The sequence below is a fragment of the Procambarus clarkii genome, chromosome 45, assembly GCF_040958095.1.
Source record: "Procambarus clarkii isolate CNS0578487 chromosome 45, FALCON_Pclarkii_2.0, whole genome shotgun sequence".
Lineage (NCBI taxonomy): Eukaryota > Metazoa > Arthropoda > Malacostraca > Decapoda > Cambaridae > Procambarus > Procambarus clarkii.
The window spans coordinates 17,579,770-17,595,169 of NC_091194.1; the positions used below are offsets into that span (position 1 = coordinate 17,579,770).

Consider the following 15,400-nt stretch of genomic DNA (forward strand, 5'->3'; position numbering starts at 1 on the left):
ATCATTTTGACAATTCTGACATTTTCACCATAGCCTGAGTGATAACCTGTTACAGCCTTGAGAGCTCTGAGCCTTTCTTTATACTGACGACAGAGTCTGATTACAACAGGACCATCAGCATACCTAATGATGTGCACGTTGGGTTTGCTCAGCACTGAGTTTAACAGCGTGTTTATTCAAATATTGAATAGTGTAGGACTGAGGACACCTCCCTGTGGGGTGCCTAGTTTGAAGTCTCTTGTTACTCGCCTATGCCCCTGAAACACTACAGATGACTTCCTGTTGGATAAGTAACCTCTGATCAAACAAAGAAGCCGACCACCAATATTCATTTTCGCAAGCTCACTCAAGATGCAATGTCTTGAGTAAGCAAGATGCAAGATATGAAGATGTTGGTTTGCAAATCAGATGCATACTTGAGATCCAGGAAGGTGATATATGACTTTTTAGTGTGAAGGGTAAGAAAGGTAGAGATGCAATGATGCACTCACACCTGTACGAAGCCATTATATCTGGGGGATAGCATCATGGTTCTTAGTCTGTGGAGGATTTTGTTTTTATTAATACATTAGGTACATCTGCATTTGTACAGCTGCCCTTGATTATATGAAGGGGAGTACAGTGTGTCAAAAAGCTAGCTACGTGATGTTGACCAGACCACACACTAGAAATTGAAGTCGATTGAATTCACAATCGACTTGAGAATGGTCCAGACGGACCGAAACGTCGTCGTCCCTTCAATTTCTAGTGTGTGGTCTGGTCAACATACTTCAGCCACGTTATTGTGACTCATCGCCTGCACTAGCTACGTGATGCTAAAAATCCCCATCACACAGGATGGTTAGTCACACAGAGGCATGTGATAAGGAGTCTGCACTGACAGACTCTGGGTTCGTTATGAGGATGTTATGAACACAAGAGTGAATAAGGTAGCAGTGATACTAAAGTCCCCCATCCCGCAGGATGGTTAGTCATACAGGGCCATATGTTTAGTAGCCTGCACTGGCAAATTTTGGGTACACTGTGAGGATATCTTCAAGAACACGAGAGTGAATAAAGTAATTGCAAAGCTCCAGGTACCTCATGCCAACTGGTCTGAAAGGTCTAATAACTGGGCATTCGGTGATGTAGTGTGGGAGATCATGCCGCAGTTCCTGCTCACAGAGTTTGCACCTGGAGTGCTCAGGATTGGGAGTTCCGTCACCCTGTAGCCACCTGCCACAGGTAACGGTAACCCAACCTGATCCTGGCACCACTGTGTCGCACAGTCTGGTCGACGTTATGCCCTGCCCATAGATATAGGTTTCAGATCTTGAACAAATCATAGCTTTTTATAGTGGTGCTTTCAGGTCATTGGGAGTCAGTAATTTCTGTGGAGGAGACGATTTAGGACCAGCCAGTCCTCAGGGCTGTGCTCGTCCAAGCTGCGGACGACCTCATAAACGCAGTCGCCAAATTTTAAACACTGTGTGTTTAAAAATGTGTGTGTGTGTGTGTGTGTGTGTGTGTGTATATATATATATATATATATATATATATATATCTATATATATATATATATATATATATATATATATATATATATATATATATATATAATATACTAGCTGTACCCGGCCACAGCAACCTTTCCCTGTCTCCCAGTCCTCCCCATCATTCCCCACTCCACCTTCCCCTCGTTCTCCACACCATATCCCCACTTCCCTGTCCCCTTGTCCTATCCATCACTCTCCATTCCCCAGTCCCTCGTCCCCACCATCCCCAACTCCCCCATACCCTAGTCCTCCCCACCTATACCCACCCTCCCCTGTCCCCTCGTCCTCCCCAAATTTCCCACTCCTTCGTCCGATGCCTTCCCAACTGATCTGATGTTTCCATCAGAAAATTGGGAACATCAAATGATCTGATGTTTCCATCAGAAAATTGGGAACATCAAATGATCTGATGTTTCCATCAGAAAATTGGGAACATCAAATGATCTGATGTTCCCATCAGAAATTGGGAACATCAAATGATCTGATATTCCCATCACTGCAATATAAGAAAAACAGTAAAAAAACTAAAAACAATGAAAACTAAATAAATAAACTGTACTCAGAAAATGAACGGTATGGTAAACAACACAGCTCAATTCCAACACAATTTCACACAAAATAGTTAAATCAAAATGAAAATAAATCGAAATCTATGAAAATTCAATTTGTGCAATCGGAAACATTGGAATGGAATTGTAACATGTTTAGTAGCGTGTGTTGTTATTACATGCAACAGATGGCGATGTTTCTCAAGAAAAGCATGATTTACCTGTCACAGGTGTGGCATCTATATAGAAGGTATATAAAACAAGCACATATTCGAATGGAACGTTGTGTCAAAATTTCAAAGAAATTGGTGAAGAATTTTTATAGATTAATGCGTGTGTTGCTCTTACGTCCAACAGATGGCGCTGTTTAAAAAAAAAACATTTTTTTTCCTGTCACAGGTGAGGCATGTATATATTAACTGTAAAAATATAAAAAAATAAATAAAAAAACATGCGCCTATTCGAATGCAACGTTGTGTCAAAATTTCAAAGCCATCGATAAAGAGGTTTCGAAGATTTCCCTCACATGAAAAACACCTGAAAAACACAGTTTTTCAGAAAAACTAGTTTTTTTCCCCTTCACAGACGTGACATCTATATATTATGTATATAAAATCCCGCTTGGATGCGAATGGAACGTGAGTGAAAAGTTCAAACCAATCGGTGAAGAACTGTCGGAGATTAACGGTTTTGAATAAACGAACATTTACATATATATATATATATATATATAATGTCGTACCTAGTAGCCAGAACGCACTTCTCAGCCTACTATGCAAGGCCCGATTTGCTTAATAAGCCAAGTTTTCACGAATTAATTGTTTTTTCGACTACCTAACCTAACCTAACCTACCTTTTTCGGGTACCTAACCTAACCTAACCTATAAAGATAGGTTAGGTTAGGTTGGGTTGGTTAGGTTCGGTCATATATCTACGTTAATTTTAACTTTAATCAAAAAATTTTTACCTCATACATAATGAAATGGGTAGCTTTATCATTTCATAAGAAAAAAATTAGAAAAATATACTAATTCAGGAAAACTTGGCTTATTAGGCAAATCGGGCCTTGCATAGTAGGCCAAAAGGTGTGTTCTGGCTACTAGGTACGACATATATATATATATATATATATATATATATATATATATATATATATATATATATATATATATATATATATATATATATTATATATATATATATATATATAATATAATACTGAAAACTCACACCCCAGAAGTGACTCGAACCCATACTCCCACAACTGGTATGTACAGGGAGTATGGGTTCGAGTCACTTCTGGGGTGTGAGTTTTCAGTTGTATATAGTCCTGGGGACCATTCAGGCTTGTTTGCATATATAATATAATATATATATATATAATATTGTAATAAAATAAATTTGCATAGCTAGGCCTAGGACAGGTTAGGTGTTTTAGCTGTTCATAGTCTGCATTAAATTAATTGTGAGCACGTAGGTGAAGCGTTTAGTGGGGAAATCGAACACGGGAAGAGTTCGAAGTCATGTACAAGAGAAGTTCGGATATAAGTTGGTAGTGGTGTGTGTACCGTGCTTAACGACCATTTAACCATTGTTGATAAGGACGGACTGTAACAGGGGCGTTGCCTGTGTACCGAGAGGTATACTAGTTTTGGGTGCGCGACCCTGTAACCAGGGCAGGGGCAGACGCGGTATCCAGGGCCCCCCCTGGCCTGACCTGGTCCCCCTGGCCTGGGGTTGGAGGGTCTTATATTGGGAAAACGTTGTGTGGTGGAGTCAGTGCCCCGCCGTCTGTCGCGAAGGTTAGACGGTGAGATGTGCGTGCGTGCGTACGTGTGTGTGTGTGTGTGTGTGTGTGTGTGTGTGTGTGTGTGTGTGTGTGTGTGTGTGTGTGTGTGTGTGTGATTAAATGTGTGTGTACTCACCTAGTTATGAGTACACACACGGGGGTTGAGCTGTGTGTGTGATTAGGAGAATGTGTGTTTATACACATCTAATTGTGACTGAGCTTTGGTTTCGCTTCTCAGCTGTCAATTAACCGGTGTGCAGGTTCCCCAACCTGTTCGGTTCTATCATATCTACATTAGAAACTGTGTACAGAGTCAGCCTCCACCACATCACTTCTTAGTGCATTCCATTTGGGTACTAAATTTCCACCTGTATCCCCTTGTTCATGTACCCCACGTTTCTAAATAGTCTGACCTTAACTACCCTTTCAATTCCTCAAGGATTTAGGTATGTGGTAATCATGTCTCCTGTAACTCTTCTTGTCTTCCACTAACGAGGTTTAATTCCAAAGCCTTTCCTCGTAATTCATACCTCTCAGCTCCGGGACTGGTCTGGTGGCTCACCTCTTAACTTTCCCTAACTTTGCCTTGTGCTTGACTAGATATGGACTCCACGCTGGAGCTGCATGCTCCAGGATTGGTCTAACGTATGTGGTATACTGGATTCGAATGATTCGTTATCCAAATTTCTAAAAAGCAGTTATGTTGGTCAAACAAGCCTTTCCTGCTGAAGATATCTCTTTGATGTGGGCTTTATGAGACATGTTCCGTGAGATATCAATCCCCAGATCTTCCTGTCAGTTTCTTCAAGGATATCACTCGCATTTGGTAACTTGAATCCGGACTCCTGCTCCCTACACTTATTATTATCTTACATTTATTTGGGTTAAAATCTAGAAGCCATTTATTGAATCATTCTTTCAGTTTGTCTCAGTCATCTTGTGGCCGCTTGTTGTCCTCCTCTGTCTGAATCCTCCTCATAGCTTTTTACTTCATAATGAACTTTGAGAGGAATGAGTCGGTTCCTTCTGTATGTGTGTGGGTGTGCGTCTGTGTATGTGGGTGTGCGTCTGTGTATGTGGGTGTGCGTCTGTGTATGTGGTGTGCGTCTGTGTATGTGGGTGTGCGTCTGTGTATGTGGGTGTGCGTCTGTGTATGTGGGTGTGCGTCTGTGTATGTGGGTGTGTGTCGTCTGTGTATGTGGGTGTGCGTCTGTGTATGTGGGTGTGCGTCTGTGTATGTGGGTGTGCGTCTGTGTATGTGGTGTGCGTCTGTGTATGTGGGTGTGCGTCTGTGTATGTGGGTGTGCGTCTGTGGTATGCGTCTGTGTATGTGGGTGTGCGTCTGTGGGTATGCGTCTGTGTATGTATTCACCTAGTTGTGCTTGCGGGGGTTGAGCTCTGCTCTTTCGACCCACCTCTTAAATGCCAATTAACTGTTTCTACTACTACTACTATTTTTTTTCACACCACACACACACACACACACACACACACACACACACACACACACACACACACACACACACACACACACACTCTATGTGTGTACTCACCTAGTTGTACTCGCCTAGTTGTGTCTGCAGGATCGAGCATTGACTCTTGGATCCCGCCTTTCGAGCATCGGTTGTTTACAGCAATGATTCCTGTCCCATTTCCCTATCATATCTAGTTTTAAAATTATGAATAGTATTTACTTCCACAACCTGTTCCTTAAGTGCATTCCATTTTCCCACTACTCTCACGCTAAAAGAAAACTTCCTAACATCTCTGTGACTCATCTGAGTTTCAAGCTTCCATCCATGTCCCCTCGTTCTGTTACTATTCCGTGTGAACATTTCGTCTATGTCCACTCTGTCAATCCCTCTGAGTATTTTATACGTTCCTATCATGTCCCCCCTCTCCCTTCTTCTTTCTAGTGTCGTAAGGCACAGTTCCCTCAGGCGCTCCTCATACCCCATCCCTCGTAGCTCTGGGACGAGTCTCGTTGCAAACCTCTGAACCTTTTCCAGTTTCATTATATTGCTTCTTCAGATGGGGACTCCATGATGAGGCAGCATACTCTAAGACTGGCCTCACGTAGGCAGTGTAAAGCGCCTAAAGGCCTCCTTACTTAGGTTTCTGAATGATGTTCTAACTTTTGCCAATGTAGAGTACGCTGATGTCGTTATCCTATTTATATGTGCCTCGGGAGATAGATTAGGTGTTACGTCCACCCCCAGGTCTCTTTCGCGTCGTCACGGGTAGGCTGTTCCCCTTCATTGTGTACTGTCCCTTTGGTCTCCTATCTCCTAGTCCCATTTTCATAACTTTACATTTGCTCGTGTTGAATTCCAGTAGCCATTTCTCTGACCATCTCTGCAACCTGTTCAGGTCCTCTTGGAGGATCCTGCAATCCTCATGTGTCACAACTCTTCTCATCAACTTTGCGTCATCCGCAAATATCGACATGTAGGACTCTACGCCTGTAAACATGTCGTTAACATATACAAGAAATAGAATTGGTCCCAGCACCGATCCTTGTGGTACTCCACTTGTTACTGTTCGCCAGTCCGACTTCTCGCCCCTTACCGTAACTCTTTGGCTCCTTCCTGTTAGGTAGTTCCTTATCCATGCTAGGACCTTTCCTCCCACCCCCGCCTGCCTCTCGAGCTTGAACAGCAGTCTCATGTGCGGTACTGTATCAAGGCTTTTTGGCAGTCCAGAAATATGCAGTCTGCCCAACCATCTCCGTCCTGTCTTATCCTCGTTATTTTATCATAGAATTCCAGAAGGTTTGTTAGGCACGATTTCCCTGTCCAGAACCCATGTTGATGTTTGTTCACAAACCTAATGTTCTCCAGGTGTGCAACCAGTCGTAGCCTAATTATTCTTTCCGGTATTTTACAGGGGATGCTTGTCAGTGATACAGGTCTATAGTTAAGTGCCTCCTCCCTATCGCCTTTCTTTGAAGATCGGCACATTTGCCTTCTTCCAGCAACTGGACAATTCTCCCTTGTGTGTGTGTGTGTGTGTGTGTGTGTGTGTGTGTGTGTGTGTGTGTGTGTGTGTGTGTGTGTGTGTGTGTGTGGACCGAGGCATCAAGTGAGTGTGTTAAACTTATTTCACAGATTACCGCGAGTGTTGCCAATCCTGAGCCATCATGGGCTGTGTTGCTGTGCTGGAGAGTTTCCTGCTGTTGCTGCTGTGTTGCCTCTCGCTGCGTGAGTACTACCCCCCCCCCCATCCCCCCCATCCCCCAATCTCCTTCCCCATGTGATAAATTCTCCCCCACCCCTCCCCACCCGTCCCCACCCCACCCCTTTTTTTTTCTACTATTCATGACACAATCGGGGATCCCGGGTTTGATTCCCGAGCAGGGACAGAAATGGTTAGGCACGTTTCCTTTCACCTCATGCCCATCCTGTGAGATGTAGAGGGTCCATTGCCCATCCTGTGAGATGTAGAGGGTCCATTGCCCATCCTGTGAGATGTAGAGGGTCCATTGCCCATCCTGTGAGATGTAGAGGGTCCATTCCCATCCTGTGAGATGTAGAGTGCCCCATACCCATCCTGTGAGATGTAGAGGGCTCCATACCCATCCTGTGAGATGTAGAGGGCTCCATACCCATCCTGTGAGATGTAGAGGGCTCCATACCCATCCTGTGAGATGTAGAGGGCTCCATACCCATCATGTGAGATGTAGAGGGCTCCATACCCATCCTGTGAGATGTAGAGGGCTCCATACCCATCCTGTGAGATGTAGAGGGTCCATTGCCCATCCTGTGAGATGTACAGGGCTCCATCCTGTGAGATGTAGAGGGCCTATTACCCATCCTGTGAGAGGAAAAGAGGCCTCATACCCATCCTGTGAGAGATAGAGGACTCCATGCCCATTCCTGTGAGAGGTAGAGGGCCCCATACCCATCCTGCGAGAGGCAGAGGAGCCCCATTCCCATCTTGTAATAGGTAAAGGGCCTTATACCCATTCCTGTAAGATGTAGAGGATCCCATACCCATATTGTGAGAGGTAGAGGGCCCCATACCAATCCTACGAGAAGTAGAGGGTCTCGTACCTATCCTGTGAGAAGTAGAAGGCCCCATACCCATCCTATGAGAGGTAAAAGGTCTCATACCCATCCTGTGAAAAGTAGAGGGCCCCATACCCATCCTATGAGAGGTAGAGGACCCTGTACCCATTCTGTGAGAGGTAGATTATCCCATACCCATCGTGTGATAGGTAAAGGGCCCCATACCCATTCCTGTGAGAGGTAGAGGGTCCCATACCCATCCTGTGAGAGGTAGAGGGCTCCATACCCCATTATGTGAGAGGTAGAGTGCCCCATACCCATCCTGTGAGAGGTAGAGTGCCCCATACCCATCCTGTGAGAGGTAATGGGCCCCATAACTATCCCGTGAGAGGTAGAGGTGCCCTAATTACATGTTTTTTGGAACATATTAGGTGGATTGACCAAACTCTACAAGTTGTGTGACCCCTTAAGGATGCGTGTCAGGTTATGGTTGGTATTAAGACCATCAACCATGGTTGGTATCATGGTACCATCAACCTCTGGAGGATTATTAAGGACCCCCGCAATAGGTCACTGTAACCATAGTTACTGTGGATAGAGGTATAAAATATTAACATTTGTGAAATGTTAAAAAAAATCATTCAAATTGTATTTAGGACTCGAGGGGATAAGATAACAGAAGATAACAACTTAACCAAACTTCCCCTAGACCTGGCTAGCATATAATACTGCTGCCGGCTTCCTGTCCCCCCTCAGGTAAATTCGAGTAAAAATTTACTAATTAGGTCTATAATTGCGTATTCAGGCCCATTCGACGAGACTAGTTAATTTATGGCTACTGTTTCATTTCTTTGTTTTCTTTAGAATTCCAACCATAGAGAACGTGATTTTTTTGTTTGGATGGATGGGGGGGGGGGAGGGGACAATTAACAGTGCATATTTTGTACGTACCGTCCACTATATAGTATAATTATAGGTACTATATTTTCTAGAAGATGGGTGGTTAAGCCTCACTGACCAACCAGCCAGTACACTTTAGGCCTAACACAATACTGGACGGGAAGGTGAACTCAACTTAAACAATGACTATATATAACGAGCCAGGACGGATGACCTCTTTACATGATTCCCGGGTAATTAGCATCACAGCGGGCTCTGATTGGCCAGTACTCATGTGCCAACCAATCACAGGGGTCGACGCATTATCAGTCGTATCCCAGCACGGGGGGTGAGCGGACGCAGTCGTTCCGCGCCCCTGGTGGTGACCTCCCACAGGACCGCTTGGAGTCTACAATATCTACAGTACACACAAAAATCACAATAGCGTGATGCATCAAATGAACAAATACAAAAAATCCTGGTTTGTGTCTCTGAGAGGCTGCAGGGTCCAGGTAAGGTCAGTAGAACTTCTGGGTGCAATTCTTTTAACCATGTCGTAGCTCAGTCGATTAAGGCAGCGTCTGGGATGTTCTCGGACGTAGGTTCGAACCCTCGTCACGGCCCTTGTGGATTTGTTTATCTACAGTGTTAACCAAAAAGTGAAGGAAGACCTGGGAAAAATGATGTTGTTTCAGGGTCAACACCGAGCGAGGCCTCCACATACCTCAGAGGTGGCGACGACCTCGCCACCAGTCCGCTAGGCCCAATGAACTTCACACATGCGGGTGCTCTACTTAATGAGTTGCGCTGGAATGAGGTGGCCTCGCGCGCCATGAGGGAGGGACTGTTTGAGAAACAGTTCATGGTGCAGCTGGATAATACGATGCGACACCCGCTCTGCCCCCAGCTCTACACCAAGGTCGGCCAGTACTGCCTCTCCATCTTCTTCGTCAGCAGCGTAAGTCTGGGGGCCATGTTGGTACTCTTCTACACCAGTGACGTAAGTCATGGGGGGCCATGTTGGTACTCTTCTACACCAGTGACGTAAGTCTGGGGGCCATGTTGGTACTCTTCTACACCAGTGACGTAAGTCATGGGGGGCCATGTTGGTACTCTTCTACATCAGTGACGTAAGTCTGGAGGCCATGTTGGTATTCTTGTACACCAGTGACGTAAGTCTGGGGGCCATGTTGGTATTCTTGTACACCAGTGACGTAAGTCTGGGGGCCATGTTGGTACTCTTCTACACCAGTGAGGTAAGTCATTGAGGCCATGTTGGTACTCTTCTACACCAGTGAGGTAAGTCATTGAGGCCATGTTGGTATTCTTGTACACCAGTGACGTAAGTCTGGGGGCCATGTTGGTACTCTTCTACACCAGTGACGTAAGTCTGGGGGCCATGTTGGTACTCTTCTACACCAGTGACGTAAGTCTGGGGGCCATGTTGGTATTCTTGTACACCAGTGACGTAAGTCTGGGGGCCATGTTGGTATTCTTGTACACCAGTGAGGTAAGTCATTGAGGCCATGTTGGTACACCTCTACACCAGTGACGTAAGTCTGGGGGCCATGTTGGTACTCTTCTACACCAGTGAGGTAAGTCATTGAGGCCATGTTGGTACACCTCTACACCAGTGAGGTAAGTCTGGGGGCCATGTTGGTACTCTTCTACACCAGTGAGGTAAGTCTGGGGGCCATGTTGGTACTCTTCTACACCAGTGAGGTAAGTCTGGAGGCCATGTTGGTACACCTCTACACCAGTGACGTAAGTCTGGAGGCCATGTTGGTACACCTCTACACCAGTGAGGTAAGTCATTGAGGCCATGTTGGTACACCTCTACACCAGTGAGGTAAGTCATTGAGGCCATGTTGGTACACCTCTACACCAGTGAGGTAAGTCATTGAGGCCATGTTGGTACTCTTCTACATCAGTGACGTAAGTCTGGAGGCCATGTTGGTACTCTTCTACACCAGTGACGTAAGTCTGGAGGCCATGTTGGTACTCTTCTACACCAGTGACGTAAGTCTGGAGGCCATGTTGGTACTCTTCTACACCAGTGACGTAAGTCTGGGGGCCATGTTGGTACTCTTCTACACCAGTGACGTAAGTCTGGGGGCCATGTTGGTACTCTTCTACACCAGTGACGTAAGTCTGGAGGCCATGTTGGTACTCTTCTACACCAGTGACGTAAGTCTGGGGGCCATGTTGGTATTCTTGTACACCAGTGACGTAAGTCTGGAGGCCATGTTGGTACTCTTCTACACCAGTGACGTAAGTCTGGGGGCCATGTTGGTACTCTTCTACACCAGTGACGTAAGTCTGGGGGCCATGTTGGTACTCTTCTACACCAGTGAGGTAAGTCTGGGGGCCATGTTGGTACTCTTCTACACCAGTGACGTAAGTCTGGAGGCCATGTTGGTACTCTTCTACACCAGTGACGTAAGTCTGGAGGCCATGTTGGTACACCTCTACACCAGTGAGGTAAGTCTGGAGGCCATGTTGGTACTCTTCTACACCAGTGACGTAAGTCTGGAGGCCATGTTGGTACACCTCTACACCAGTGACGTAAGTCTGGAGGCCATGTTGGTACACCTCTACACCAGTGAGGTAAGTCTGGAGGCCATGTTGGTACTCTTCTACACCAGTGAGGTAAGTCTGGAGGCCATGTTGGTACACCTCTACACCAGTGACGTAAGTCTGGAGGCCATGTTGGTACATCTCTACACCAGTGAGGTAAGTCTGGAGGCCATGTTGGTACACCTCTACACCAGTGAGGTAAGTCTGGAGGCCATGTTGGTACACCTCTACACCAGTGCAAATATCAATATTTATTAGCAGATTTCAAAACTAAGCGCTACTGACTTCATTTAACATTTATTTTGTCCAAGGAGTATATTAAACACAGTCTTAGAAGCATCAGTATAGACCAAATATTGTAAGGTGGGGAAATATTACATAAGAACAAAGGTAACTGCAGAAGGCCTATTGGCCCATACGAGGCAGCTCCTATCTATAACCACCCAATCCCACTCATATACTTGTCCAACCTGCGCTTGAAACAATCAAGGGACCCCACCTCCACCACGTTACGCGGCAATTCGTTCCACAAATCAACAACCCTGTTACTGAACCAGTATTTACCCAAGTCTTTCCTAAATCTAAACTTATCCAATTTATACCCATTGTTTCGTGTTCTGTCTTGTGTTGATATTTTTAATGCCCTATTAATATCCCCCCCGTTATTAAGCCGGTTAGGCATTGGTTTGACTGTAAAATAATATTGCAACTTGCTCTTACAGCTGAACTGGGTGGAAGCCAGAAACATCTGTCAGACCATCGGTGGTGACCTGTTGACCCTCTCTGATGACCCCGCTTTCTTCCCCGTCCTCCTCACCCATCTTAGTCAACAGCGTGAGTACTTCTCGTCGATTACTTGACGGCCTGATAACTCCCCCCCCCCCCCACACTATCATTACCTTGGGCATCACTACCCTGGGGGGGCATAACTACCCTGGGGGGGCATCACTACCCTGGGGAGGCATCACTACCCTGGGGGGGCATCACTATCCTGGGGGGGCATCATTACCCTGGGGGGGCATCACTACCCTGGGGAGGCATCACTACCCTGGGGAGGCATCACTACCCTGGGGGGGCATCACTACCCTGGGGGGGCATCACTACCCTGGGGGGGCATCACTACCCTGGGGGGGGCATCACTACCCTGGGGGGGCATCACTACCCTGGGGAGGCATCACTACCCTGGGGAGGCATCACTACCCTGGGGAGGCATCACTACCCTGGGGAGGCATCACTACCCTGGGGAGGCATCACTACCCTGGGGGGGCATCACTACCCTGGGGGGGCATCACTACCCTGGGGGGGGCATCACTACCCTGGGGAGGCATCACTACCCTGGGGAGGCATCACTACCCTGGGGGGGCATCACTACCCTGGGGGGGGCATCACTACCCTGGGGGGGCATCACTACCCTGGGGGGGCATCACTACCCTGGGGAGGCATCATTACCCTGGGGAGGCATCACTACCCTGGGGAGGCATCACTACCCTGGGGGGGCATCACTACCCTGGGGAGGCATCACTACCCTGGGGAGGCATGACTACCCTGGGGGGGCATAACTACCCTGGGGGGGCATAACTACCCTGGGGGGGCATAACTACCCTGGGGGGGCATCACTACCCTGGGGGGGGCATCACTACCCTGGGGGGGCATCACTACCCTGGGGGGGCATCACTACCCTGGGGGGGCATCACTACCCTGGGGGGGCATCACTACCCTTGGGGGGGCATCACTACCCTTGGGGGGGCATCACTACCCTGGGGGGGCAACACTACCCTCTGGGGCATCACTACCTTGGGGGGGCATGACTACCCTGGGGGGGCATGACTACCCTGGGGGGCATGACTACCCTGGGGGGCATGACTACCCTGGGGGGGGCATGACTACCCTGGGGGGGCATGACTACCCTGGGGGGGCATGACTACCCTGGGGGGGGCATGACTACCCTGGGGGGGGCATGACTACCCTGGGGGGGGGCATGACTACCCTGGGGGGGCATGACTACCCTGGGGGGCATGACTACCCTGGGGGGGGGCATGACTACCCTGGGGGGGGGCATGACTACCCTTGGGGGGCATCACTACCCTGGGGGGGTGCATCACTACCCTGGGGGGGTGCATCACTACCCTGGGGGGGTGCATCACTACCCTGGGGGGGTGCATCACTACCCTGGGGGGGTGCATCACTACCCTTGGGGGGGGCATCACTACCCTTGGGGGGGGCATCACTACCCTTGGGGGGGCATCACTACCCTTGGGGGGGCATCACTACCCTTGGGGGGGCATCACTACCCTTGGGGGGGCATCACTACCCTTGGGGGGGCATCACTACCCTTGGGGGGGGCATCACTACCCTTGGGGGGGCATCACTACCCTTGGGGGGGCATCACTACCCTTGGGGGGGGCATCACTACCCTTGGGGGGGCATCACTACCCTTGGGGGGGCATCACTACCCTTGGGGGGGCATCACTACCCTTGGGGGGGCATCACTACCCTTGGGGGGGCATCACTACCCTTGGGGGGGCATCACTACCCTTGGGGGGGCATCACTACCCTGGGTGGGGCATCACTACCCTGGGTGGGGCATCACTACCATGTGGGGAGGGCATCACTACCCTGGGGGGCATCACTACCCTGGGGGGGGCATCACTACCCTGGGGGGGGCATCACTACCCTGGGTGGGGCATCACTACCCTGGGTGGGGCATCACTACCCTGGGTGGGGCATCACTACCCTGGGTGGGGCATCACTACCCTGGGTGGGGCATCACTACCCTGGGTGGGGCATCACTACCCTGGGGAGGGCATCACTACCCTGGGTGGGGCATCACTACCATGTGGGGAGGGCATCACTACCCAGGGCAGGGCATCACTACCCTGGGGAGGGCATTCACTACCCTGGGGAGGGCATCACTACCCTGGGCGGGGCATCACTACCTTGTGGGGGGCATCACTACCCTGGGTGGGGCATCACTACAGTGGGCGGGGCATCATTACCTGTACTCACCTAATTGTGCTTGCGGGGGTTGAGCTTCGGCTCTGTGGTATTAGTCCCGCCTCTGTGGTCCCGCCTCTCAACCGTCAATCAACAGGTGTACAGGTTCCTGAGCCTATTGGACTCTTATCATATCTACACTTGAAACTGTGTATGGAGTCAGCCTCCACCACATCACTGCCTAATGCATTTGTCTACTACTGACACTGAAAATATATTGTATATTATATTTTACAGACACCTGGGTATTATTGTGGGTATTACTTGTGGGTATTATTATTGTATCTATTTCTGTGATTCATTCACATGCACGTGTACTTAAACATATATCCAGTATCTTGTATAATCATTCCTATTGTCGGGGACATGAAGGTCGTGGCTAAGCTCGTCGAGGGCCACTCTGGGCCACCACAGCTGTACTCGCATCACCCAGGACACAACCCACATATATTGCCTCACTCCTATATGTATCGTGTGTACTTTATCATTAACACACATGCACCACTATTCATGACCTCCGTACTGGCAGGGAAATGTAGGATAAAGTAAACATTATCTTAGTCCATGTGTATTGTATAACACCGGCATACAGTATTTACATTTACAGTAGTCTCCATCACCACCCTAACTGCCTGTTTTCTTTCTTCTTCTTGATAGTAGGTGCAGTTTGCATGAAGGGTTTGTCCTCCCGATGACTGCACCAGTACACATGTTGATAGAGGCGTTTATGTTGAGGATGATAAGAGTTCCAAAGGTGCTTGTTGCGTTGTGGTGCAGACAGAGGAGCGGCGACTACAACAGAGGTGTGTGTTGTAGGGAGACTTGCCGCACCGTAGGGCGGTGTGTTGTGTTTATGGCGTCAGCTGATCCTTGGTGTTGCGACGAGGCAGTTGTGTTCTGTGTTTAGCTGTTGGTGGCGCCAGGTATATATGTGGCGCGGGTCAGATGTGACCCAATGTGTTGGTCGACTGCAGATATTTAGCCAGGGCTTTGACTATTTGGTATTTTTCTTGTGACGAGTGGTCACCGCCTCCTAATATATGCTCGATGGTAAAGGGTATTTTAAGTGAA

The 15,400-nt window shown here is 48.2% G+C and overlaps 1 protein-coding gene across 6 annotated transcripts in view; it reads left to right on the forward strand.

Moving 5' to 3' along the window:
* Positions 1-15,400, forward strand: part of LOC123769737 (secretory phospholipase A2 receptor) — a 31,491-nt gene that overhangs the window by 909 nt on the left and 15,182 nt on the right. The window contains exons 1-4 of one of the 6 annotated variants that reach the window (XM_045760963.2): positions 3,747-3,885; positions 6,980-7,072; positions 9,454-9,716; positions 12,058-12,169. In XM_045760963.2, the coding sequence (XP_045616919.2) occupies positions 7,012-7,072; positions 9,454-9,716; positions 12,058-12,169 (436 nt within the window). In that variant the 5' untranslated portion in view covers positions 3,747-3,885; positions 6,980-7,011. Of the gene's footprint in view, positions 1-3,746; positions 3,894-6,979; positions 7,073-9,078; positions 9,276-9,453; positions 9,717-12,057; positions 12,170-15,400 lie in introns of those variants that run through there. The other 5 variants (XM_045760965.2, XM_045760964.2, XM_045760967.2 and 2 more) reach the window with 5 other exon arrangements.